Source organism: Drosophila serrata, unplaced genomic scaffold, assembly GCF_035046125.1.
Source record: "Drosophila serrata isolate PLE 108 unplaced genomic scaffold, ASM3504612v1 contig_382, whole genome shotgun sequence".
Lineage (NCBI taxonomy): Eukaryota > Metazoa > Arthropoda > Insecta > Diptera > Drosophilidae > Drosophila > Drosophila serrata.
The window spans coordinates 10,240,391-10,268,063 of record NW_028257280.1 but is presented as its reverse complement, the minus strand read 5'-3'; the positions used below and the strand labels follow the sequence as shown (position 1 = coordinate 10,268,063).

General features: G+C 43.3%; 1 protein-coding gene across 10 annotated transcripts; it reads right to left on the bottom strand.

Moving 5' to 3' along the window:
- Positions 1-143: 143 nt before the first annotated feature.
- On the bottom strand, positions 144-27,673 carry LOC110188262 (very long chain fatty acid elongase AAEL008004). Of its 10 annotated transcripts, none has more exons than XM_086840153.1 (11): positions 24,617-25,377; positions 24,048-24,546; positions 8,669-8,919; positions 7,184-7,266; positions 6,830-6,937; positions 6,525-6,605; positions 4,603-4,659; positions 4,416-4,521; positions 4,209-4,345; positions 3,992-4,147; positions 144-1,969 (listed from the first exon to the last, which is right to left on the bottom strand). In XM_086840153.1, the coding sequence occupies exons 3-11, from the start codon at positions 8,724-8,726 to the stop codon at positions 1,625-1,627; spliced, it is 1,131 nt and encodes a 376-aa protein (XP_086696279.1). In that variant the 5' UTR covers positions 8,727-8,919; positions 24,048-24,546; positions 24,617-25,377; the 3' UTR covers positions 144-1,624. The 10 variants fall into 10 exon arrangements, with proteins under 10 accessions (XP_086696279.1, XP_086696275.1, XP_086696281.1 ...); XM_086840149.1 differs by lacking the exon at positions 6,525-6,605 and adding an exon at positions 5,576-5,659; XM_086840155.1 differs by lacking the exons at positions 24,048-24,546; positions 24,617-25,377 and adding exons at positions 5,576-5,659; positions 15,400-15,566.

Here is a 27,673-nt window from a genome sequence, read left to right as displayed (position 1 = left end):
AATATGGGAATTTTATTACTTTCAATTAAATTTTTATTAATTATTTCAACTTGGTCTTCCTGTTTAGTGTTTATTTCATTATATTTTATTCCCAATGATGCTATAGATTTCAAAACCCCTAATAAATCAATGGTTCAACGAAATTTGTTTAGTGTTTTTATTGAAAAAATGCTCCACTCAATTTTCACCTAATTTTCTACACATGATTTTGTTTTTTATTTATTTTTTTTTGTTTTGTTTTGTATTTGTATAATAATAATTACATAGGTAATGTTTACATGCTGATCCACAAAAATGGCTATTACGCATACAAAACGTATTGCAATTGCATACCTATAGAACCTAGAGTGTGGGGACTTACAGTCTATTTTGTTTTTTGATTCCAACAATTTGCTGATTTTAATGCTCGGTTTCAAGTGGATCGATCTTACGTTTACGCCTATTTGTATTTTTGTATTTTGTTTCAATTAATATTCATGTTGTGTGGATGCTTGGATTTGTTTTTTTTTTGTTGTTTTGTTTTTGGGGTTTTGCACCGTTTTTAAATATTTAGCTAGAGATGAACTCATCCATCTCGAGCCTTCTTCTCGGTTTTAGTTTAGCGGCATAATTTATTTATAATAAATTAATGAAACATTATATGGGTATTTTGATAGCCTGTGAATTCTTGTTGTTTATCTTTGTATAGTTTGAAACGTTGCACAAAATTTGTCGAATACTTTCGCTTGTGGTTTTCGGTTTTTATCTTTTGTTTCTGTTTAACGTAAAATAGCTCTTGACTATTTTTGCTTGACTTTTATTTTGTTTTTGTTTTTTTTTGTTAACAATTATTGTGCCTAATTTTAAATTACATTTGCTTTTGCTCTATACATTTACAAAACTTTCCGGCTTCTGCATATATATTTTAAGAATATATGTATGTATAAATTAAACTCTAGACTTAAATAGTTGAATTCCATGCTCACACACAAACCGAGTGTAAGCAACATTAGCTTTAGTTGTTAAATCTGTTTATGCTGGGCTTCCGTTTATGTTTCCATTTAGTTGAATTCTGTTTCTTGCTCATGCCGGTTTAGGTTCTTTCTGTTTTTTTTCTGTTTATACAATCCGCTCGGGGCACTTAGAATAGGTAAGCTTTGTACAACTAAAGTAGTTTAAAGAAAAAAAGAAGCAACAAAACATATTTAATATATAGTACGTAAGCGATGAATGGGCGCATGTGCATTCGCAATGCCTATACATTTCCATATGCAGCAATAGGTATGCAGGTCAGCATACTATTAGCATATATCTGTATGTCCGCGTGAATGGATTCGGTCAGTGGTCTTGCCTTCGCATTTGGATCTCGGCAGCCCGTATCCTGCCCTCCTCCGCTGCTCCGCTGCTCCCAGCCCACTGACGCGTTTGTCCTTGCATGGAATTTGGTGTGATGGATGGTCTGCGATGTGGAGAGTGGTGAATGGTTCAAGTGAAGTGGGTGTGTGTGCTGGTGGTAGTGGTAGGTGGTGGTGGTGTATGCCTGTGGAAATGACTCTTGGAGCTCCGGTCTCTCCCAGAAGGCTCCTGGCGCTGCCTTCCTGCTGTCCTAAGCTCTGTGCTGGCGCCGCCCCGCTTTGCCCCGATATTATTTCGGCGTCTTCCGCTGCTTCAGCTCATGCGAGGCATCGTCCAGCAGCTTGGTGGCGTATCCGTTCGCCAGGAGTCCGCCGTTCGAGCCCTTGTGCGCACTGCCATTGGCAGTTGTCGCCATCGTCGCCGCATTGCCGTTGGCCAGCTGCTTGTAGCCATTGGCCGTTCCATTCGCATGACCATTGGTCAGCGTGCTTCCGTTGGCCTTCGACACGGGCGTCGCGGATGCAGTGGCCTCCGTTGTCTGCGGCATGGCCAAGTCATCGTGGGCATTGATGCTCTTGCAGTAGCCGTTGGGCTTAGCATGTCCGTTGGCCGCCGCAAGTGCTCCGTTCTTTTTCTGGAAAAGGCAGAGAAAGAGGAATGATTTCAATGTTACTTCTTACATAGGCATAAGCTGTTTTTAATAAAGGAGTCACTTGAGTTATGGAATAAATCTAAATATATTTTTTTGGATATCCAGGACTGATTAAATTTTGACTATGTCTATTATACCCTGCAGGGTATTATAATTTCAGTTGGAAGCATGAAAAGCAGTGAAGTAGTAATTTCCGACCCCATAAATCATATATTTTCTTGATCAGCATCAACAGCCTAGACATTCTAGCCATGTTCGGTCGAAAAATAAATTTTTGAAATTTTTCCGAAAATTGAAAATTTGATAATTGCCAAAATTTGTCAAAATATTGAAATTATTAAATTTAAAAACTGAGTATGCAGATTTGTTAATCTATTAAAAATTAGCATAGAACAGATTTCCAAATTAAAATTGATGATTTTTGGGCTTAGTTTTGAGTTTTTGAAACTATGACTTTTGGAAAAAAATTTTCTGTTTTTATACCTTTTTGCAGGTTTTTATAATTTTAGTCAAAAACTATAAATAGCATCAACAAACGCAGTATGCAGATTTGTTAGTGCTATTAAAATTAGTACAGAAAAGCTTTTCGAATTAAAATTAATGCAATTTTGGCTTAATTATGATGTCCGAAAAACTTAGATTTTTCAAAAAAATTGTCTCTTTTTATACCTTTTCAAAGAATATAATTTAAGTCAGAAGCTTGAAACGAAATGAAGCAGTCATTTCCGACCCTATAAACCATATATATTCTTGATCAGCATCAACAGCCCAGTCGTTCTAGCCATGTTCGGTCGAAAAATAAATTTTTGAAATTTTTTCGAAAATTTAAAATTTGATAACGGGTTACATCATTAAAATTGCCAAAATTTGACAAAAAATTGAATTTTTTAAATTTGAAAACTGAGTACGCAGCTTTGTTAATCTACTAAAAACTAGCATAGAACAGCTTTCCTAATTAAAATTAATGCATTTTTGGCTTAGTTATGACATATGGAAAACTTTGATTTACTCAAAAAATTAGCATGTAAACATATGGATTTAATATATTTAGAATACAGATACAGAAGTTCAAGAAATATTGGTATCCTAATACATCTTGTTTATTTCCTTAAGTAGTAAAAGATGAATGAGCTAATTTTATTTTCCATTAAAATCACAGATTAAATTGTTATTTATTTAGTTATTTGCACATCTTCATTTTCAAAATTTCTGTATCCAGAAAGGATCTTTTAGCTAGCTTCTCTTTCGCCCTGCACATTTGCACCTAGAGCCCCTCAATCGTGTGTGTTATCTGGTCACCAGGTGACCTAGTGCGATCATTACGCAATGCTGCGCGACTTATCTGCGTCTCTTCACGTATCTGTATCTGTATATGTATCTGTATCTGTATCTGTATCTGTATCCGTATCCGTGGTCATGGACCAGTATGTGTTGGCTTTGTTTCTTTTCTTTTCTTATTTTTTCGATTTTGAAGCCGCCGCCGTTGTTATTGTCTTTCCGTTTAACTTTCACTTGTGCGACGCGAGCGACGAGCTGCGGATGCTGGGCGCCGAAAAGCGATCGTTAACCGGCTCTCGCGGCCCAACACCCGAATTCCCAGAGACCTACTTGACGAAATATTGTTAATGAATTTGGACCACAGCACAGCATCTCGCAAGGTGCAGTGCAGGCGATGGCGATGGCGATGATGATGATGATGATGATATAACCGCGTTTGCCTCACTCGCATACGTATACGTATACGTATTCGTAGTCGTTTTCCTTTTCATTAACACAGACCGGAATCTGGAACGCGGCACGTCGCCTTAATTGCGCCCAAAAAGCTTGCCCCGGGCAACGTGGGAAGCGTGCTGCAATCTGGGACCGCACATATCGCATCTGAGATCGTAGCTTCCAGATCCCAAAGATTTCAATTTGATAATAGCCCGCCTCTAACTGGCCAGCAATAAATACGCCATTAGGGCCACTTCCGTACCCACCAGGTATGCCCAATTCTCCACTTACCATCATGCGGCTCCTGTAGGCTGCCTTGTAGAATTCGTTGAACAGGAAGAAGAACATGACGGCATGCATGCCGATCCACCAGACGAATGCCTTGGGATAGTTGCAGTCAATGAAGAGCAGCTGGAAGGCGTGCACCATGATCAGGATGAACTGGACCTGTGGGAGAAGGTAACAAGGGATTAGTAACAGAAACCAGGGACTACGCAGAACAGCTTACCATCTGCAGGGTGGTCAGGTACTTCTTCCACCAGAGGTACTTCTGGTACTGGGGGCCCATGGCCGAGAACATGTAGTAGGTGTACATCACGATGTGAACGAATGTGTTGAGCAGGCCGAAGAAGGTGCTGTGGCCACCTGGACAAGATCGGGGAATCGGGAATTGTTAGGGGATGCACTCTCCGTGTTATATGGGGAAAACACTTACCCGGGGTGAACTTGACGCCGAACCAGACGGACATGGGCATGCAGCCGTGATGGATGACGTGCAGCGTGGTAACCTGGCTGGTCTTCTTGCGCAGCACGAAGAAAATCTGTGTCGAAGGAGGCACAATGGAATGGGTTGATTTATGAATGCAATATTCGACTTCACCTTCTATCTGTTTGTCACTTACCGTATCCATGAACTCGGTGAACTTGGAGAAGTAGTACCACCAGCAGGCGTGAACCATCTGGGATTCGCAGGACGAAAGATGTGTATGGATTAGAGGGGAAATCATTTCTGCTGACTCGAATTTCTAACATTCGTTTCGTTCGGCTGAGGAGCCTGTTCTGCGAGCTCTATCCCAACTTAAAACACATTCTTCTTTATCTTGTATACTTAAGTAGGACGCTGTGCAGCTTGAGTTTGGAATAGAGTTTTGAGATGGAATAGAGTCCACAGTGGTGCCGGATCTACCAGCAACATATCTCCACTAATATCTTAAATAATAATCAAACTTCATTCAAACATACATGCAGACTCAAGGAGTCTCCAAGAAAGGGTGTAGAAAGAAAGTGATAGTAAGAAATTTAGAGAGAGCATTCGAGATTCAGTAAGGTTATAGATAGTCTTCCAAAAGTGTCAAAGGATTCAGGGGGTTAAACGGACCGAAGGCGATTACATTTAGTTCAGAGGTTTGGCCAGGTCTTTAGGGGCTAGATAGAGCGGAATTACATCCTAGAATATAGGCAAAGTGGAAGACGCCCTGAATCTCTCAAGTTTAGTGACAGAGAAAAGGGAAACGTTGACAATTATGTACGGCATACACATGCTACAATCTGGGTTAGCAACCAGGAGGTGTGTGGCGGGTCGTGTTAGCATTAGTTCTGTTTCGGGATGATCGCGTTAGCCCATAACCCCACCCACCACATTGTAAATTAGACGGATATCACCGCAGTGACATAATGGTTTTACTATATACTATATATGTATATACATGGGCCAGTGTGCGTTATATCTATTATGTGTTTAAGCATAGAGAAGAAGGAGAACCCGAACCCACTTTCATGCACTCAAACCAAAAATGGAAATAAAAGATAACCGGAATGCTTATCATTGCTACTGTTATCGTATCGTTATCTTACTGCTCGGCGGTTAACACATACCCTTAACGTTCTAGGATTATTACTATAGTCGACTGGCTGACATCGGAAGCTATAATGTCCAGTTAGCCAACCGGAAATGCCTATCTGCAAATGTAGAGCAAAGAGTGTCACGTTTATACATAGATCTCTGCACGAGTCTGGGATTTCTTTTGGATGATTCGGAGGATGATTGGCATTGACTTTGGCATTGGCATCGCATCGGCATCGTCTTCGTCTTTGGATTGGATCGTAGATTGATTGGCGCTCTCAGGTCGATATTACTTGGCTTAAAACGTGGCTCAGTTGTCGGCTATATGTACAGGTGCAGGGTTTTGGCAGAGTGCGGTGTTTGGGGTTAGTGTGAGTAATACAGCACTTAGATGGTATCGTATCAACTTAGGCTAGCGCAATTATGATTAATCGAAGCGAAATTAATCACCGCAGTGTATCAGTGGTACTTGTGTATGTTTCTGGTCACGCGTTTATATACAAAACAAAACACTCTTTTTTTGCGGACTGGGACCAGCCAGCCGGAGCGAGTCAGTCAGGACAGATGGATCCTGCAGATGGGGTTCGGTTCGTTAGGATACTCGATTGGGATTAGTTATCCGGCGAGATATCATGGGCCGCCGAGAGTTATATATATATATATTTATAGTAAAAATACTAGGGACAATACGTAGTTAGGACAATATGGGACAAACTACAGGCAAGGCGTGGCTGGTTGTTAATAATCCATGAAGCGTTGGCTAGGTCAGTGGCCAAATCAATAACAATATAAGGTGGGATTAGATTAAGCAAAAGCAGCGTTGGATTGAAGTGTTTTGGCTGCAGATTTAGATTGGGGTGTGCGCGGCCTAACGATTATTGCTCGGATCTGATTTGATTTAATCGGATCTCAAGTTGGCGGGGTCTATATCGGTCACACTTATGGGTAGTACGCTACAGTGGCTGCTATCGGGACACTTACTCTCCGGGATGTGGGACTATCTGAGTAGTCCACCGGCTGGCACCGGAAGCTGTACGAGCCCCACCAGCCGCCCATCAAGCACTAGAACAGAGACATTAGTTGCAATATAATTCGAGCAGGTTAAGTTAATTAATTTTCAACGGAGCATTCTCCTTGACTCCTTGGTTCCCTTGAGAGTCCGGTTATCCAAATGTCAGCGACGATGCCAAGTGATGATGGGTGAACCTGCTGCTGCTGGGATTTGGGATGTGGGATGTGGGATGGGGATGGAAATGGGAATGGGGACGTGGACTGGGAGTACCTACCTCGTAAAAGAGCCACGCGCTGAATACAACCTGTATGGCATTGTACATGACTAGTGTGTTCTGCAGATGCAGCGGCTTCCTGTTCTCCATCCATCGAGGTCCCAGTACCTGTGGACGAGAGTTTGGTATCAGGTTTTATGTAATCACCCGTGGAATTAGCCCGCCTATCGCCACGACGATTAGGTGTGTCGTAAGTTACAGTGCCCAAAAGTGGACTGGTCAGCCCACAAAACACCGCTCCCGCTTATCAGCATATCAGCGGTGGGAGTGTGCCAGGTGGCATATATTTTCCACTTGAGAGCACCACCTGTTGTGTCCAGGTGGGGACAACCACGGAAAGCCCCCGGAACTCACCTTGACCAGGTAGACGTATGTGAGGCATACGGCCAGTGTGGGGAACGGGGACGACATCATGGGCCAGTCCTTTGTCCTCGAGTCTATACGGCGGGGGGGGATGAGAGAGATCAGAATAACTGGTTAATGGGAGAACACACATCTAGGAGATAGCCATGAGCATCTGTTAGATAAGTCGCACTCTTATCACATTCGCAACGTTGCCATTGACCCTGTAGCGCCTCACGTTCGTCGGGGATGGCGGACATGTGGAAAAGTGTTACGATAACGAACAGAGTGGGGGCATGGTCATATCACACTCATAATCGGGGCTCACTCCGGGGCCAATTGTTTAGCGCTTGCCACCCAAAAACCCTAACGTCATTTCGCATTCGAATCAGCGCCTAGTGCTAGACATTTAATGGATTTCGAAAAGTTTGTTTGGGTAATTTCAAATTCCTACACTCAACAAAAGGCTACATTATCATTTCTTATGGGTAATAATAAGTATATATAATTTAAAATTGTTTATAAAGATTCACATCTTGTTTTGCGGGGAAAAACCAAAACAGTAGACACTTGAACTTGGATCAGACAGTACTTCAATTGAGAAAGATAATGATTTATTTTTAGTGACTTTGGAACACAAAGATTTATATTTCAGTTCCCTTATTTGAATACCTAATAAAATCGAGTACCTATATATATAAACTTTGATTGTTCTTTGATTAAAACAAAAACCAATAGACCTATAATTATAAATTAATATTGCTGTTATAATAACTCTTTTTAACAGGTTCCCCTACTCATTTTCTGTACATTTTCGTTAGTTGCAAACAATTTGAATAACCCTTGTGTTTTATGGTCGATAAGAGTGAAAAATGTGTGTGGGCGCCTTCCAAAAAAAGAAATGTATTTATGCAAGCATATTTATACAGACACATGTATACACATGGCCCTATGAGCGAATATATTATGTTGAAACATAATTTTAACACGTTTCTCGTAGTCAGCTAGAAATTGCCTAACATTTGTCAAAGGGGTACAAACACACCCGTACATTTCGGTATGGAGAATATATATAATAAATTGGATAAATATATGCATATATAGCCCGGAGAATACACTGACGAAAGCCGGTAAATAGGTGTTCTCGGCACGTGAATGAATTGATGGCTGTTCTTAAGAGAAAGCTTCCCTCACAAAGGGAGAGATACCGAGAGAGAGAGAGAGGAACCCTTGTCCAGCTTCTCAACTCTCTTGGCCAATTAGAGAAGTGGTGTTAAAAATTATTTAACCATTTTGGCCAAAGCCACTGCCATTTCGGCCGAGAGAAATGTTGAGCGAGAGAAGCGCTGGTCAAATGCCCAACGAAATCAAGGTTAGGCAAATTAGCACGGAGCACAGAGCACTCGCACTCGCACTCGTACTCGTACTCACATTCATACTCGTACTCATACTCGCACTCATACTCATACCCACACCCACACCCACACTCGTACTTACCACCATGTGAGTCAATGTATCTGCTTATGCTGTCGATGTATTTCATAATTAAGGCCATTGTGTTGCTGTGTAGTGTTTGCTGTTCGTTCGCGACAGTGGAATCCTTCGATCCTTGCAGGATGCAGTGCTAGTTGCTGATTGTACAATTATTGGTATTTGGTGGTTCAAGTCTTGCCCCTCAGGAGTCACGGAATGCGTCCGACCTGGTTAGCTCCGGTGTCGGGAATTCAGCGCTAATTCAGGTTATCGAGCTGCAAAAAAAAAAACAGATATAGATATATAGATTAGCAACCTCGGGCCATCATTATAATTTTGTGACCCATTTCTTGAATGGAATCTCCGCCCTGAACCTGTCCCGTCTGTTTCTCATATTAGCAAATCTTAGAGCGAATTTAAAACACAAATTTTTCAGATGTTAATAACCCATTTTTATAATAATGCCAGGCACGTGAGGTGATTCGTGTTCGTGAGAAAAAGTAGGCCACTCGAATACTCAAAAACTTGCAGGGCTGAGTGTACTTCGATATAAATAAATATTAAGGCCTAGCCAATGTGGCCCTCCTGCTCTCAGTTTAATTATAATTTCATTAACACAGAAAATACCCATTAGCTGAGAGCTGCATTTGTTGTTGTTGTGGCTCATTGTTACCAATTATTTTCCACTGACTAGGCGACGTCTGAGCATTGGGCTAGTGCCCTTATCGGCCCTATAAGTTGTGCCCATTCGTAGACTGAGACAAAATGAGGTTAATAAACCAAAAGCAAAATCTGCTCAGTCAGCGTTCGATCGGCACATTTACATCTTGTTTAGAAACGGAACGAAACGTTCTCATTTCGAGCTCTGTCTTTCTCTTGTTTTGTGTTTCTTTTTTTATGTTTTTGGTGGGCAAAGCACGGAATTTGCACCCTCTTATCGTGCTGGCAGTTATCGCGAATCGATAAATTGGCTAAAACACCAAAACCACAAAACACCAAAACAGCGAACGTCAGCGCCGGAGTATGCGGCGTATGAGTAATATTTTGTGCCTGTTTTATTTATTTCTGGGCAAAAAGTTCAAGGACAAACATAGTCCAGCGAGTGTGAGCACTTAGCACTTGGCATCGGTATCGGTTCACTGGGGCATGCCACTTTCCCTATTCATTTATTATTCCCTCTGTCTCTGGCTCTATTTTCGGAAGCACCTCCATTTCAAAGTCAAAGCGAGTAAGTGCCTCCGAGTCGAGTCCAAGTTGTCAACTATAATTATGTATGCGAATGGACCAAAGGCAACGGATGTAATTCAATTAATTGCTCGGCCTTTGCTACCTTTGATTACACATCTACGGAGGTAGATGCTCGCTCCCCTTTACATTACTCATACGCCCCGTGGTACGTCACACAAGTGTATCGTAAGTGTTTAATAATAAAGCCCACCGATGGCATCTTGTGTAGGCGATAATTATGAAAGGGCATCAGAGCTAATGGCCTATGCTGGTCGCATATAAGTATAATTAATGGAAGCCTGTGAGGAGCCGAGTCCTGTTTCAATCTCAACTGGGTGCGCCCAGTTTGCTTCTACGAATAAAAAGCGATGTGAAAAGGCTTTTCCACGGAGTCATGTGAGAGAGGGTAATAAATCAAATTTAATCGCCACTTTCCTGGGAATCGGATCCGCAGGGATACCAGGATACCCATATATACCGACGAGCGAGCGAACAATCGAAGGTCGCATTTCAATGGCAGTCGTCCGGCAATGTCGACCGGTCGATGTTTGCCCAGTTGATGGGCTTGGCAAGCAACAAGCAAGACAAACAGAAGTCCAAACACCTTTGCCAAATAAACACGACGGGGAACGGTATAGCGACAAGAAAGTAAATGAAGCCACTGCCACCGAAAAGCTAAATTTCAACTAATTCAAAGTCAAAACAAGGCAGAGCAAAGAAGACACGGCTTGGGGCGGAAAATGCTGTCAGCAGAGTGGCACGAGCTGGCGAGCTCTTGGAGCAGAGGCAGGCGGCAGGTGGCAGGTGGCAGGTGGTGAGGTCTTGGCTTTGGCTTTGCCTTCGCCTGATTTAAAGCGCAGTCTTGGTGGGGTTTGTGGGGGGTAAAGTGTCTTGGGTGCTGCCCACCCACCATTACCTCTACCAACGGCAGCGGGCGCTGAAAAGCGATGCCAGCAGCAGCGACTTAAAGCCGGGCCAAATATTGCCATTTCATTGACCTGATTCCGTTGTTTTTCTGCTGTAAGCCCACACACTTGCAGTGAGCATGAAGCAACAATGCATAGCACACATGGGCTTGCAAGGCGACACCCCCAAGTGCCACTACCAGTTCCAGTCCCAGTTCCGTACCCAAACCCAATCCCACCCCCAAAGCTTGCCCAGACAGCAACACGCCGCTAAACCGGCGTCAGCGGAGGCGCCACGTTGCCACACAGTCACCCAACCACCCAACATTTGAGGGGGGAGAAACTGAAACCCAGTCACACCATGGCCATCACGTGATGCCGACTCTTTGGAGGAGCCTCCACTCAACCAGCGTCTTCCTAGGGTTTCTCTTCGCTCGGCCTTTTCTCCCTTTTCCCTTCGCTCGTGCGCAGAGGAGCCCATTGGGTTTCTTGAATGAAAAACGCGGCCACGAGAGCCGAGCTCCGGCTCGGTTGTGTGGATGTGGGGCATGGTGTCTGGTGTCGCGTGACTCACCCGACGCACCCCCGAGCGGGCCAAGAAAGCGGCCGGGCAGCAAAACGGTTGCCCAGAAAAATGGGGGAAAAAAGTATCGCGTTTAATGCTCACCCAACACGCCATGAATGACGCCGAAAAGGCGCGTGGCGCTGGTGTTCTTCTTTTTTTTTCTCTGCTTTTTTGGGGGTAGTGTTTGTCTTTGCAGTTGTCATAGTTGTTGTTATTGGATGGGTTCCTCCGCCTCGCCAGAAGGTGTCACGTGCTCCTCCTTCGTCTCCGTCTCCGTATCCTGAAATTCGACCATTTCCTATTGATTTTCATATCGAGTAGAATGTGTGGCTTGGCAGAGAACAAGTCACTTGCCAAGTGTTGACATGCTCAACGCTTTCGATGGAATGGGCGTGCCCAAGGAACCCTTGACTTGGCACGAATGATTGCCCAAGTGGAGGCCCGGAGGTGCTGGTCAAGTGATGGTTGCCACAGCCGTTGCCAACTTTGACATTTGTTTACCAAACTTTTGATAGCTTTGAGATTTTGATTGGCTCTTTACCAAGCATAGAGTTCCCCCAAATTGGCAATGCATCAATGCAATGATGGAGCTTCAGTGAATCTCGGTTTTTGGTAAATTAGGCAAATCTCATTTGTATGCAGGTGTTCGTTTGCCTACAAACAATAATTTGCATTCCAATAAAAAGTTCAATCACTTTCACGCAAAGAAAACGAAAACGGGTTGTCCGAAACTGGGATTTGCATCTAATTAATTCATAATTAATTGTTAAAAAAAATGCTAAGCAAATGAAAAACGATTTCTTTGGGTCAAAAGTGAGACGGAGTCTAAGATACTAAGATCTTATAGATCCCTAAGGATCACCGAAGGATCTAGCAGATGTATCCCCAAAATGGTCAGTACAGATCCCACAATGTTGAAGGTTAAGTCTACGCCCCAAAAAGGGGGGAATGCGACTAGGGTGGCCTTTTACAGTGTTACCTCAATCTCGTTTACCTTTTAAGCTGTGCACCTGCAATGGCTAATTTCCTATATGGCTTTGGGTTTTTTGGCCAGAATGTGTTGGTAACTAAAACTAACTACTTGGTCAGTATGTGAGGCAGTGGTAACTGTTGCAGCTCACTGCTGCCTGGCAACACAAGCGGCTCATTGGCACTTCAACACTGTTTTGTTGTATCCTGCACGAAACCGATGCTTTTCTTTAGTTTCTTGCGATTCGCGACGTGTAACCGCGAGGCGGGAATAGTTCGGATCGAGGCGGATCTGCGCGAGCGGAGCGGAAGAGACTGGCGAACCGTCAGCGGTGACTAGCAGAGCAAGACTAACTGGCTGCCACGGCGACCGACGGACTAAGGCCGCCGTCAGCGGCTGCTGCTCGGTCGGCGGCGACGCTCAACGTCAACGTCTCCGTTGGCGTCTCTGTTGGCGTTTCAAGTTGAGCATGCGGCAACGCTGAGACAGAGATTACGAATTAATATAAATTTCTTCGCTGGAATGGGATGGCTCCCTGGGTTCCAGCTTGATTTGGTCATTTAATGGACGGACGAGGGGACGGGGGGACGGGGGAAATTGCAATGCGTTGGCTGCAGCACCACGCCACACCACTCCCTTCGTTGGGAAATCTCGATGTTGGTCGGTCGGTCTGTCTTTTGGCCAACGAAGAGCGGACAGCAGCAGGTGAATTATGCTGGCGGCGGCGCTGTTGTCGCAAGCTGACGCCTCTGCTACCGCCTCTGCCTCTGCCGCGAATACCGCCTTCGAATGGTTATGGTGTAAGGGCCCGCCGCAGCGTCATGATCATGATCGATTTCAGTGGCAGGTGATGGGACGCATACAAAATCACAGCTCCGCACTTGTCGATCAATTAATTATTACGTTATTTCACACACACACACACACACACACACTCACGGAGTCAGCACAGTCCGGGTTTTTTACGGCTTTCGGGTTTTCATTTCACGTTTCTCTTTCGTTTTTCGTTTTTTTCTTTTTTTTGTTGCTGGTTTTTGGCTTCTCGTTTCCTCGCTTTTGGGACTTTTGCATTCAAAATCGAATTCATGGTCAAACTGTTTACGAATGTGTGTCGCCAAAAAAAGAAGCCACGAACGACCAACAACAGGTTGACCTGATGAAATGGAGGTGGAAATTGAAACGCGCTTTGTATTTTGACGCAATCATCTAATTTGGCCTTTGTTGTTTATTGGGTCGCCCAGCGAAGAGAAGAATGCCACTCTTTCACGATTTCGAAATGCCAGCGTTTCTGTTTTCTAAGGCGGCCCACAAGCCCTCCAACCCACACATACATATATGTATATGCACAGCCCGCGAAAATATTTAAATATATATGCAATATATTATGTTATGTCCAATCGAATATTTACAGTGCCACTTCCGCTGTTTGAACTTTCCCAACCCAATTTATATCTAAACTGATAATATCTCGGGTGGTAAGAAAGGCATCTAACTTTGGGAGAAAAAATTTAAATAACCTTTGCAGTTAGCTATTGAATTAAAAGATCGAATCGGAAATATATCATAACTAAGCTTAAAATATTAGCATTTTTTTGAATCCATATTTGTGTATGCCAATATTTTAAAAAAATCAAAGTTTAAAAAACTCATAACTAACTCAAAAATGCCTTAATTTCAATTCGGAAAACGTCTCTATGCTAGTTTTTGTTGGGTTAATAAATCTGCATACTCAATTTAAAATAAAAAATTTGGTCCATTTTTGACAATTTTAATGATGTAACCCTTTATAAAATTTTCAAATTTTGGAAAATTTTGAAAAAAAATAAATTTTGACCGGGCATACCCAGATCGACTCAGATTTCTATGCTGATCAAGAATATATATGATTTATAGGGTCGGAAATGACTTCTTCACTGCATTATAAGCTTCTGACTCTAAATAGAATTGTATCTTTTCAAAAACCAAACAAGCAAATTCGCACTAAATTTTAAATCAATTGAAAAGGCCTTGGAAAGTAGGCTACAAAATAATTGCAGGCTTAATTCCATTCTCTTGGATGCCATTTTAATTCACTTCAAAACCTTTCCCTTAATCGAACTGTGTTCGATAGTTCTCCTTATCGATGTACGACTGTCATAATCATACATATCTTTGGGTTACATGCTCGGTTCGGGACAATCTGCGCCGGCATGCATTTCAATTAGGCGGTGGGTGGATCCCAGACATTGGCGGTGCTAGCGGGGGCGTGGCCGCGGGGGGGCGAGCGTTTCCGCTGAACAGATTTGATGCGAAAGCAAAGGGGCAAGTGATGACTTGTTGAGGGGTCAGCAGCAGCAGCAGCACTAGCATTAGGAGCATCTGCTTTCTCCACTCTTAGACGAGCTCTTTACCTCCAGCGAAGAGAACGGCAGAGAGAAAGCAGCGAACAGAGCGAGAGAGAACGGACGGAGAGAGCGGTTCTTTCTTTTTGGGTGCTGCGAGCGGAATGTCTTGGAATTATGTCATATCTTTACACACGGGCGTTACAGCAACCTGAGGCGGTAACTGCTCCCTTTCACGACTCCTATCCCACTTCAGGAGCTCCGCTCCCTTCCGGTGGACTCTAATCTCAGATTTGTCCCCTCTTATCGCGACTGATTAATTGGCTGACCGAAAAGTAGTCAGTCTGGAGAGATACTGATAACCGCAGCAGGTGGGGAGATGTGGGGAAGGGTTTGGGGGTTAGGGGGGTGGGGTGGCAAAGGTGCGAGAACGAGAGAGTACGCTCACGGCGAGAGCGACTGATGTCGTCGGTCGGCACTTGGGTCAATTAATGTAACGGGCTAATTGAGAGCAGGGGTCGACGGCGGTCGGCGTTAACTGATTCCGCCTGACACGGCTTGATTTATCGGTGGATTAGCACTCTGCCCGACGTTTACGTTACGTTCTCCATAGCCCATGTAACGTAAAAAAACACGACTAACGTAAGGCACTCGCGTACCGCAAGCGACGCAACTTTGAAGGACGAACACGAAACGCGAAAAGCAAACGGTAGAAACTGGAACTCTGGGGCTGGAAATCGTGCTGCAAATCGGAATAAACACTTTACTTTGGATTCGCTGGCGGTTCTGCAGTTGTATCTCGGGCAGCAGGCTAGGAATTTGGTGTGGAAATCGCACTGGCGCTGGCCTGGCGACCCAAAAAGCGAACCAGACGAGAGACACAACCCAAAGCGAAAAGCAAACTGAGGCCGTACCCGCAACTGGCAACTGGCAAAGGCAATGCTGCCGCAAGGGAGCAGATAGCGAGCCGAAGAGCGTGTCTAAGAGCGCCGATACTGTATCTGTATCTGGTGGATGGCGGCAGCGGCAAGAAGCAGACCGCATGGCAAATGGCAAAGGCGGGCAGCAAGAAGAAGCACCAGCTGTCGCTGCTTTACACGTCGAATGTTGCGTCACGCGCACTCCGAGCACTAGAGCTCACCAACACCACAGCCAGCAACTACACCTACACCCCAAGTGGCGTTCGTTCTCTGTATCTGCCAAAAGACCGGCTGTTCTCTTTGGGCCGCTGATAACGAATGGCCGCTCTCTCGCTCTCGCTCTCTTTGGCTCAGGCAGCGTGTATCCGTTGGATACGCACTGCTGCTGCGGAGCGGCAAGAGGGTTGCCATCGTTCGCGAACCGCCTCCCAAAGCGCACATGCCGCCAAATGGGAATGTAGCTGCTGCTGACGTGAGTTAGTGAGACTCAAAAAGAACAGCACTAAATACGCTAGCATATATGTATGTATATTTCTGTATGTACATATGTCTATTTGCGAGTACTTGCATTATGTCATCGAGAGCGAAGAGCGAAGAGAGAGGCTTGAAGCGGTTTTCTCTTCCCCTCCCTTAAGCAAACACTCCTTTGCCTCACCGTTTGGCGATTCCGAATATTGTTTTTAGTTTTTTTTTTATGTATTAACACGGTAGCGTGCTTAACTAAGGGTATATTCGATTTCTGTAATCTTTGGATATTTTTAGGAATATTAAATAGATTAATGTGGAAAAACAATAGAACTTAGGTACTGCGCCAAAATATAGGCAATGGTTTTTAAGTTCAGTCAGAAGCTTGCAAAGGATATATATTATATATATATATATATATAATAAGCATATATATTCTTGATCAGAATCAACGGCCAAATCGATTTAGCTATATCCGGTTCAAATTGATTTTTTTCAAAATTTTTCAAAATTTCAAATTTTTATAAGGGGTTACATCGTTAAAATTGTTAAATTTTGACAAAAATTCGAATTTTCTAAAATTCTAAATTAAGTATGCAGATTTATTAACCTAACAAAAACTAGCATAATGACGGGATTTGAATTGAAATTAAGGGTTTTTTGACTGAGTTATGAGTTTTTTAAACTTAGATTTTTCGAAAAAATTAAGCATATTAAGATATTTCCCTCCTTTTTTACTTTTAGACTTAATTTAAAGTCAAATCTAGCTCTCGGATACCGGATATCATCTAGTCGTTGCAATCTTTATCGACTGTAGAGTTCCCTGTTTGTTTTTAGTTTTTCGGTTTCGCTTACTCTCGACTGCCTTTGAAGCCACCCCTTAATCGTGCCACAGGACCAACAGCAAACACACACACACACATGGAGAGCGTCAAAGGGACACGGGTCAGTGTGTTTTGCGTGTCCCTCTGGGTGTGTTTGGTGTCCTGTTGTTTTTCTTTTCGCTGCCGCCAGAGCCGAAGCCGTTTTCGATTTCGCTCTTGCTCCTTTTTTTAGGAAATGAAACGGAAACGATGTTACCCCCTTCAGAACCATAAACTTTGCACACGGCTTTGCCTTTATCCGGACAGGACAGCGCGAAAACAGGAGTAGTTTCGATTTTCCGGTTCACTTTGGGGCACTTTGAATAAGTCATTTATTCAGAATGAAAGATATTTAAATTATATTAAAGGAGAACTAGTAAATTCAAACCCACACAATCTGTAAAGCTATAATAAAACCAAAAACAAATCATTTGTTTGCCTTTTTCGCTTTGTAAAAGGCCTAAAAACCTATACAAACGAGTATCGAACAAAACATTTTCAAACAACCAATTAATATTGCAGCGGTTGCTCAATAGAAATAAACAATAAACACATAAATAAATAAATAAAAAGTCACCGACCATAACGCACTTGCGAAGGCAAACAATCGGCAAAGAAGAGCTTCGGCTTCGGATCGAAATCGAAATCAAAATCGAAGCAGAAGCAGCAGCAGCAAAATAAAGAAACCGATGGGCAAAATCGATACGCATGCGTCGAAGCTTCGCCATGACGCTGAATGGTGTCGTAAGCGAAGCGAACCGATCCAACGCCCGAGTGGGCGGTGGCCACGTCCCAGTGGACTCTGGCTCCGCCGCCGCTGGCCAAGATTCTATTGGGACTTTGGGCATGACAATGCCAAAACTAAACGTGTCAAGCGCAAGCCACCTTCGCTCTGCTGTTGCATGAAAGAAGGTTTTCGTTTAAGGGTCAATAATTATAATTTTGTATACTATATACATACATTACAGGTAAATAAAAAAGGTAACCAAAAGATTTTATATGATGTAATACCATTCTAAAGATCGTAACTGATGTAACTAACTAACTTATACCCATTGAATATTTCTGTAAGGCCCCCGTATATATAATCTTGTGACCCTTTGCACTTGTGACATCGCAAATCGCTAACGGTTGATCAAGCGCAAAGCCCAAAAAGCCAGAGACTAAAATCACATTTACATCTCACCTTGGACCCGCATGCACCTTACGCACCTCCAAGTCGAAACCCAAAGTCGAACCCGAATTCGAAATTGAAACCAAGTCATAGCTAGGGTCGCTCGCCTACCCAGTGTGTTGGCGCATATAAATCGATTAATAAGTTTCGTAAATGAAATGCCATTATTAACGCTACTGCGTTGCCACAGTCAACTAACAGTAACGGCGACAGCTTATGATGCCACAACTCCAGCTCCATCTCCATCTCCATCTTCATCTTCATCACCAGTTTCAACTCCACTCATCTTCCGTTGGGACAGTAATTAAACACAGCTTTCAACTTTCAACTCGGCGGATGCTGCTGAATGGAATTAACGCATTGCTCAACTGCAAACAAAGCGGAGGCGTAGGGCAATTCTCTAATAGACCTCATAATCATAATCCTAATGAGACACCGCCCACCACCACACCAGGCGGAGGCGCAGGCGCAGACGCAGAATGGTACGGAACGGCCTCTGCGGCTCACTGATCGCCACCAATCACTGGCCATAAGTATTCCGTGCATGCTCCTCCAACCCGGGCCGGGCCAACACAAGTGAGTCAAGGGCGCAGGCATTGTTGGCCATCGGAGCCATCGGACGACTTGAATAGCCCAATCACGTAGAGAAGCGATTTGGTCTTCTGCGACCGCTTGGCTTTGAATTTTTTGCGAGCTTCCAAACGTGGGGCATGGTGGCAAGAAAATACGGAAAATTGCAAGCTAGAACTAACACAGAGTAGTCCAAGAAATATCATGAAGTTCTAGCAGGTTTAACCTAAAGGAAACTCTATTCTAAAAGACTCAAATATTTTATATTTTATGACAAATTATGTGAAAGGAATTCAACGTTTAAAAGGTGTTTTCAAACCCACCTTAAAACTACCCACTGTCACGGGACTCACTAACAAACTGGCCTGCTCTCAACATTCTTGGCATTGTTTATAAATAGACAACATTAACTCGTTCGGAGCTCATTACGATAAGGTGTGCTGGTGGTGCTTGGGTTCTCTGGTGATTGCAATGAGACACTTACGATACCGTCACCAAATAAAAATGAAAAATAATTAAATATGCAGCAACGAGACCAAAAACAAAGAGCAATGCGAACGGCAAAGACAATGATGGCGGTGACAGCGAAATACAAAAAGAAATCTATTTAAATTGGACTCGAGCTTGGCTTTGGCTTTTTTTTTCTTTTTTGGGTGTACTTTCAGGACGGCGGGCGGGGAAGGGCACTTGAGCCATTGCACAATGGTCACGTCACCGTAATAGACAAAGCACAAAGCCACCTTTCAAATTGAAGGCTTAGTTAGCTAATGTGTGGTAATGATAATGATTAAGCTTGGCAAATACCCCCCAAACACCAAATATGCATCGTCAACGTGGATCGCGGATGGGGCCACCACCGAAAGTGACAGTCCGCAATGATGGCCCAATGGCCGGATAGAGGCCCAATCTCGATCTTGGCCCTGACTGTGACTTTCTCGCCGCATTACGTTCCGGGAGGGGGCCTGACCACAGCCTGACACTTCTACGGGTCATAAAACCCATGGCCCTGCATTAAAAAAGAAGCTCGAACCATTAAACACACATCTTGACGAGCCCCATTCTAGACCCTGAGAAACGCGTGAAATTTGGCTAAAAATTACGCTACCCGATAATGAGTAGCTCATATACAACACAACGATCAAAACCCGCAATGGTGGTTGTGAGCCACCCAAAATGTGGATCGGGGCGGCCACAGCTGTTTGGCCAACTGACAACTGACTGATGAGGCCGGAGCTGGAAGCTGGGGCTAGAGGCTGGGACTGGGGCTAGAGACTGGGTCTGGAGGCTGGAAATAAAATTCAGTCAAGCGTTTCGTTTTCGCAATTGTCGAGCAAACAAACACAGCGGCTGCCGGAATGGAAAGCGTCGATAAAACAGTACCTGAACTGGGTAAAATGATAACTAAGCTTTAGTTAAATCAAATATTTTTATAATCAAAGTTGAAATCCTAGATCTTTATGAGATTAACTTTGTTTTGCTTGCGACCAGAATTCAAACTTTTAAAGATCTTATGGATCTTAAGATCTTATGTCATGGAATCACTGACTACCAGATCGGGAGCTAAAAGCTGGGAACTGGCAGCGTTTCACGTGTACTTTCAACGCTTCCCAGACTCCCCATTATTTGCCCCAAACACACCCAGTAATGCCAATACGATCTGAAGAGGGCTCTGGGTCCGCTCGTTTTGGCCATCGCACCATCCATCCAGGCATCCATTCATTGGGAGTGTGAGAATCTCTAGCAATCGAAAGTTGTTATTGCTGGAGGGGGAATCCACCGTCCGACCAACCACAACCACAACCACACACATGGCGCAATTTGTAGCTTATTTACCTCAAACAACTCACAGTGGATAAACAAAGTTCATCTCGCCGCAGCACTCGAGTTTTCCAAAGAAAATATTAATTCAGCGTCGAACATCCGACTTTGTCCACGGGCAGCCGAAAGTCAAATATTGAGAGTCTCGGTCCCGGCTCAACTGGAGGGCAGGAGGAAAGTGCAATCCATTGGGGGGTTGTTGGTGCACTTTGCACCCGCTGTGATTACGGGGAAGCAGTTCTAGAGGATTACGTTAATTAAGCAAAAACTGGCAATTACGACCGTTAATCGACAGTTGAAGCTAGCCATCGATTAAACGCTGTAAAAGTGCTATTTCACAATGATGGCATTCCACAGATAATTGCATAATCCCGGCATTCACTTGGCAGGTGGGAGGAGCTCGTGACACCTGCACCTTCTCCGCTGGGAAGGAACCCTCCAAAGGTTCCAATTCCAATTCCGACGCCAATTAAAGTGGCTAAGCGCACTTCGCTGCCCAAGGCCGCCCATCTTGGGCACATTTCTCACCTCCGTCCAGCCCCAAGGTGACGCCGCTAATAGCCACTAATCTCTGTGCAAACCCACACCAGCTCCATATAGCCAGCCAATGTGCCATGTGCGTGTGCTCATCTTGCGGCGCATAAACCGCAAATGAGCATTTACCAGAGATTTGGGGACTGGAGCAGGCAAGACAATGCCGTGCCGGGTTTTCGTTTTTTTGGTTTTTAGGAGGAGGAAAAGTATCATTTCGCAGACGGTTCATTGTTGCCAATGATTGTGTTGTTGGCTCGACGACTCAATCAACACTTCATGGCGGGGGTCTTCATCGCCATCGCCATCGCCATCTCCATTTGCGACTCCATCTTCTGCCGCATTTCAATGTCAAAATCCTCAAGTGAGAAGTCGGTGCTTTGTTGACAGATTTATAGCGGGCAAAGCGACTGCGCAAACGAGCAAAATGTTCATTAAAACCCGAAAAAAAAACAGTACAAAATATGCGTCGTACGAGCACAATTGTCTTTTGTTTTGGCCACATTAGTCACTAATTTGGGCAGGTCGGATCATTTTTATTTTCGCCAAGTCAAGGCGATTCCCCAGTGTCAACGTTGTCTCCGTCAGTGGGTTTACTTCTTCCGGAAACCTGTACTGAAAATTTGATTCTGCTCCGGCCCTTGGCTCGTACTTATACCCTGGGTTTAAGCAGAGTAAATTGGGTATATGGTAAGGTTTAAAATGAGCTGATCGTATAGGCTTTACGGAGTATGTTTATAGTCCATACCCTCGACTATAGCCTTCTTACTTGTTAGCCTTAGAATTCCAACTAATTAATGCATTGCATGCAATGCGAATGTAAATCCACACGGAAATAATTCGCTTGAGAAAAGCACACAGCCTGGAAAATAGCATTAGCCACTTCCAATACCCAATCTAAGTCAGGTTTAACTCTTATTCCCATCGACTGAAATCGATTAAACCTGTATTATTAAGTGAATGTTTAAATTTATGAACAAAAACCATTTAGGTTGAGAGATTTTCATCAAACGACTCAATAAAATTCAAAATATCACCTATTATTCCAAGACAATAAATGGTTGTTTTTAATTAAAACTTAAATGAATCGTTCTATTATAATTTCAAACAAAGTCTTAATAGATTCCTGTATGAAAACAACTTGAAAGAGCATAAAAACAAAAGTTAAAAGCACTTTTGCAAATAGGTTTATGAAAAACAGAGTACTTCAAAGTCGTTGGGAGGCGCAAACAATTGTCAAGCACACTTTTCAGACACATTTAGAACAATAACATTTATCTTTCTTGGCAAACAAATTAGGATCTCTAGTATATGAGCTGCCCAGGTCCATAGTTTCATTAAAACCCGACTTAATACGTAGAGAGACTGGATAGAGTTAAGACCGAAGATCTGCGGATTCATGCGCAAGCGCGGATCATTTATGGAATATTTTGTAATGATCAATTTGTTGTATTCCCTGTTGCTGTTGTTGACTCTGCTTGTTTTTATTCGTGTTTGTGTTTGGCGCGCTAATTACGGCAATTAACGGCCAAGATTTTGTAGCCAGCTCGTCGTATACAATTTGTTATTGCTTCTGAATTGAGATCACGATCGGGATTGGGATCGGGATCGGGATCGGAAATTAGCCTAGTCCGCCGCGACTTTCAGTGTCTTCGAGTCTTTGTCTTCGGCATGTGAGGCAATCCGGAAAGTAGGCCACCAAAGAGAGCTGATCTTCAGAGCGGGCCATCAGGTGATGCAGGTGGAAATGCAAGTCGCTGACTTAATAGATTCAACTGATTAAGTGACACAACTTCCTCCAACATCAGAGCACTCAACGCCTCACGAACAGCCTGTCAGTTAGCATGTTGTCTGATGCCTGAAGTGCTGAGATGTGGCCGTTGGTAGCTTCTGGTTGCTTTGATATGCTCCACACGTAGCAGACAGAGGCGGACAAAATTCTACTAATTGTTAACATTAGTCACCAAAAAAGCCACATCGGGTCATGTAGAACAAAGCCCCAAGCAGGCTTAAAAGTGCATTATCAAGGGATTGCCCAAAACATATACATTCATTGTATGCCTATCTAATTAGTCATTTAAAATTTCCATTAAGAAGCTCTACGTTTGTTGATTAAAATATTCCGTCATTACCAGGAAAGTAAAGCACCGTGTCAAGTGGCGTGCTAACAGACCACGAAGCATTCCCCCCATCGTCTCATCAATTTTGGAACAATTCTACGGCCAAAGTTCGATTAGAAGCAATGACGTTGCTGAATGACAGCACACGTTTGGGCCATGTACTCGAAGATATATATTGTTAAATTAACATTTGGCTACACCATATTAAGACTTTTGGGAATATTCCAGGTTTCAGTGAGTGCGCATTTCATCTTTAAGAGAAATCAATCAGATGGGAGACTCTTCTGCAGGTGACTTTTTTTAAAAGTCACAATAACCTTTGCTATTTACACAATTTATATATTTATCACCAGACTCAAAATAACATATTTCCATTGCAAAACCGAACGCCTTGGGAGTACTGAACCTGGCTCTTATTCATCTCTTGATGTTTATTATTTTTTCGGCTTGCTATTTGCTAGCTTTTGGCCTGGCCAAAATCACAGTTGTCTGGGCGTGTGTGCCGCTTGTTTGCCAATTAGCAGGCCCCTCATCCCTCATCCCTCAGCGGAGGAAGCCGGGATCCTGTTCTAGAATCTAGACAAACGTAAACGTTCGTTTGAATTATTTATAGAGAGTGAGTGAGTCGAGCGGGCTTTAAGCCCAAAGTCAATGCCAAGCACTTCAGTGTTTGGATTTGTGTGTATTTGTTTGGGTAAACGTCCCGTAAATGCCCATAATACGGCCGCCGGAGAGGCTACTTCTCCGTCGTCGGGCCTTAGATCTTGGCTCCGAGATCTGCGATCTGAGAGGGGATTGGCGTGTAGCCTGTAAATTCGCTTGAAACGCGCACTACGTGCGTGGCATTCGAAGAAGTGAAGAAACCCGGATGGTTAGCATATGTAAATGTCGATTGCGAAAGCGAAATTCCCATTTTTACCGGCCTACAGTTTGAAATGATTTGTTAGCACTCACCCGTTGCCCCGTCCTGAGTCAGAACAAAGGAATCGTCGCAAAAGCAGGTGGAGCAGGAACTGACCAAGGGTGATTCCCTTTCTGGGCGTAGCCACTCACTCCAATTTGTTGGCAACACGGAAGCGATCTTCGTCAGATTGAAAGCCATCATTATTACCATTATCATTACCATTATTGCATGGCAAGTCCTCGAAAGTTGTTCCCAAAACGGGTTCCGTTTCCCCCCATCCTGCGGTCAGGGGAAAACCCAAGGGCAGTAGGATGCACTGCACCGCGACAGTCAAGTCCAAGGTCAAAATCTAGTCCGGTTTCGTGGCGATCTTTTCCGCACTTGTGCCTGTGATCTTTTTTTGTTTTGTACTTTGCATTAATATTAATGGCTCAAGATAAAAAAAAACACTGCCAACTATACACAACTATTTTCCAGCAAAGGTGTGCTAATTGCCCATTGCGGGTAGCGCTTTAAGGCCTAAACTTTGAACTCAATGTCACGGGGTTGCTGGAAAAATTACATATTGGAAAATTCTAGCTGTTTTGCTTAATTTCAGGCTTTTGTAATTCATAATTACCCAATATTATCGTGAACTTGACTCCAACAAACGGCTGTTCTTTCGATATGTAAACAAAGCTCAGCTGATCGAGTTTCGGCTCAGTTTTGGACTGACTTGAAAAGCTCGGCTCAGCTCAGGCTGTATTTACCTGCTCTTTTCTAATATTTATGTGAATCCGATGCCAGATCAAAGATATATTCAGCTTAGTGTAATATCGTAGGCTTTAATAAACTACTTAAGCAAGTGTCAAGCCAGAGTTGCCACATCGCTGTTTCGATTTTAATCGATTATCTCTTACCGGGATGAGGAGGTGGAGGAGGAAGAGGTGGGGTAAGAAGGAGGTGCGGGAGCGGAATTGGACCGCCGTCCAGTCCAAAATGGTTATTGTGAACGGACCAACGAACAAACAGTTGCAAAATAGCTAGAAATCACATGTGGCGGAGTGGTCTAAGTGAGACTTACCAATCCAACTTGAAAAATCCGCAACGATCGGCTGGCTGGAGCTGGCGCTGGCCTGGCTCGGCTTGGCTCGAGGGGGGGGGGGGAACGGTTGGTAAATCACTGGAAACTGTAAAGCTGCCAAGCTGAAAACTGCAAAAACCACAACGGCACACAAAAATTGCACGGGCCCCGAACTATTTCACAAATTGTGTTGCCAAAGAACTTTGTAAAACCGATGGCTGCTGCTGGTGCTGCTGCTACTGCTGTTGCAATCGCTTTCTGGCCCACACGAAACGAGACGCGTTGATTAGCGCGCGCTTGACTTCTGAATGAAAACTGAGTCCCGTCGCTGCTGCGTTGCCGATTAAACGCGAATCGCGGCGACGCAACTGCCGAATGTCGACGCCGGCAGCGCTGCTCCCACGCCGTTCCAAACAGCCGCCGCTGCTGTTGCTCAGTCGTTGCTGGAGCGCTGGCGCAGGCGCAGAGAATGCCCAGTTTTTCTGACTGGACTATGGAAACTTTACGGTCAGCGCCGCCGCCGCCGCCGTTGAGAGCCAAGTGCAGTGTGCAAGTTGGCAGTGCGAAAACTTTCCGCGACAAGGCGTCAAGTGCACATAACAAAGCAAACAATCTAATTGCCTTTGACCACGACAAGACCCCAGAATCGAACCCAACCTTAACCTCAACCTCAACCCGAAGATTGTAAGCTCGGTTCGCTGGCTTCTGGACTCCTGGTCAGGCAGGTTCTGCTGCGGTCAACATTTACGGAAAAACCCTAAAATAAACATATTTATCCTCTACATATTTATTCTATTTATATTATTTACACATCCACGAAAATTCACACTTTTGTGAACTACTCTTGAAAAAACAAAGGATTTGTGTCACTTTTTCTAGTAGCAACAAAGCCTAAACAATGACAAAATATTACAAATTGACTGTATCCAAACGATAGTTTTAGCTGTATGTTTCGTGTTTTTTAAATTCTTGTATTGACCATTAAAATGGGTTTGTAATAAAATTTTGCGACTTTTGAAATCCTAATAATTTAAAAATGGGTTTACATTTTTATGGCCATACTCAGTTGCTACTTAAATGTTATTTAAGACTGAAATATTATTTTTTATTACCCTAATTAGGGCTTTTTACAGGTTTGTTTCCATTTAATAGCTATTTATACCTATTCCAAAAGCTGTTAATTTCAAACATATGTTTATTTACTTTTAAGATAAAGCCTGTCTTAAAGATTTTCGTTTTACGAAACCTAATCACTTCACTAAAGAATTTAAAACAGAAGCAAAACATAAAATAGGAATCTAAATTCAAGAATATATATTTATAGGGTCAGAAATGACTCCTTCACTGCGTTTCAAGCTTTTGACATGGGTATAAATATATAAAAAATATGTTCTTCAACATTGGTCAATGTAACATTGATTTCGGTTTCAAGGGTGTTGACGTTTCTGGATTATTATTTAAATAAGTCCAATGATATAGTAAGATTCGGTTTGTCCAAGTTTTTTCCTTTGTCTGATCTGATTAAGAACGAGAAGATGAAGACATATATGAAAATGCCAATATGGGCCTGTATATATCGCGCAAGGAAAATTACACACGGATTACATCGTGAAAGGAATATTACAAATAAGATATCAAATATTTCTCGTCGTCTTAATGGGATTTTATGCCCTATAATTCGAAATGATTTTAAATTTAATTAAATTATAATCAAAGTCCATTTGAGAACTCAGAATACTTTTAATACTCACCATGTTTTCGTACTTAGGCATCGTTATATACAAATCAGAATACTAATTATAATCAGCGTCAATTAGTAAGTGTGTTTGATGGAGATTAGGTTTCATTTTCTAATTATTAAATAGTGACTTATTATTATTAATTGTATAGGAGAAAATGAGTTTTAATTGAATTATCCGAGGATGGGTATGATGTTTAAAAATTGAATGTGAACTCAAGGCTAGCGTGTGGCAAGAAGTTTTTAAAGAGAAAAGTTAATTCAATTTCATATCTGCATATATTTAAAAGACCTTTAATATTTATTTATTTGATTGACTATGTATAAACAATGCAATGCAACTTGGCGACACAATGTCCAAGGGTTCCGGAATTCCAAAAACTACGCCGAAGGGCAAAGTATCTCGCCAATATCTTGAAAACATATGTATTTTCCGGCACGTGTTGGCGGATCTATTCCGGAATAGCCCAAAGTACGCCACAAACGGTTTGGTCCCAAAAATCAAATTTGATGAATTTTATATTGGGTAATAACTAGTCTTCGACTGGCACTGGCGAGCACTGAACTCTGATGAAAGAGATGGCTCGCCAACTGATTCGAACTGACTTAGGATGGATCTCAGTACTGGGATGTATTGGTGCGGGTGGGCTAAATTGAGCGCTCTGGGAATAGCCTAACAATGGGGCATCAAGTGGTGCCCCGAATGGCCCCATGCCGCCTGCTCCAAAGTAGATCTCCTCGTGCCTTCCGATGCATTTAGTTATGTCAACTCGGCTAATATCAACTGGATGCTGATGCTTCTGCTGTTGCGCCAGCGACAAGGTCAAGCGAGTGTCAAATATTTGCCAGCGGAGAGCAGCACCTGGCACCTACTG

What these genes read in the sequence shown, in the direction of transcription:
- LOC110188262 (XM_086840155.1), bottom strand. Translation starts at nt 8,726, where the DNA reads ATGGCCTTAATTATGAAATACATCGACAGCATAAGCAGATACATTGAC. An exon ending in CATACGTCTACCTGGTCAAG is followed by an intron (nt 6,938 to 7,183) that starts GTGAGTTCCGGG and finishes TCTCGTCCACAG; the next exon opens with GTACTGGGACCTCGATGGAT. An exon ending in ACCTGACCACCCTGCAGATG is followed by an intron (nt 4,148 to 4,208) that starts GTAAGCTGTTCT and finishes CTTCTCCCACAG; the next exon opens with GTCCAGTTCATCCTGATCAT.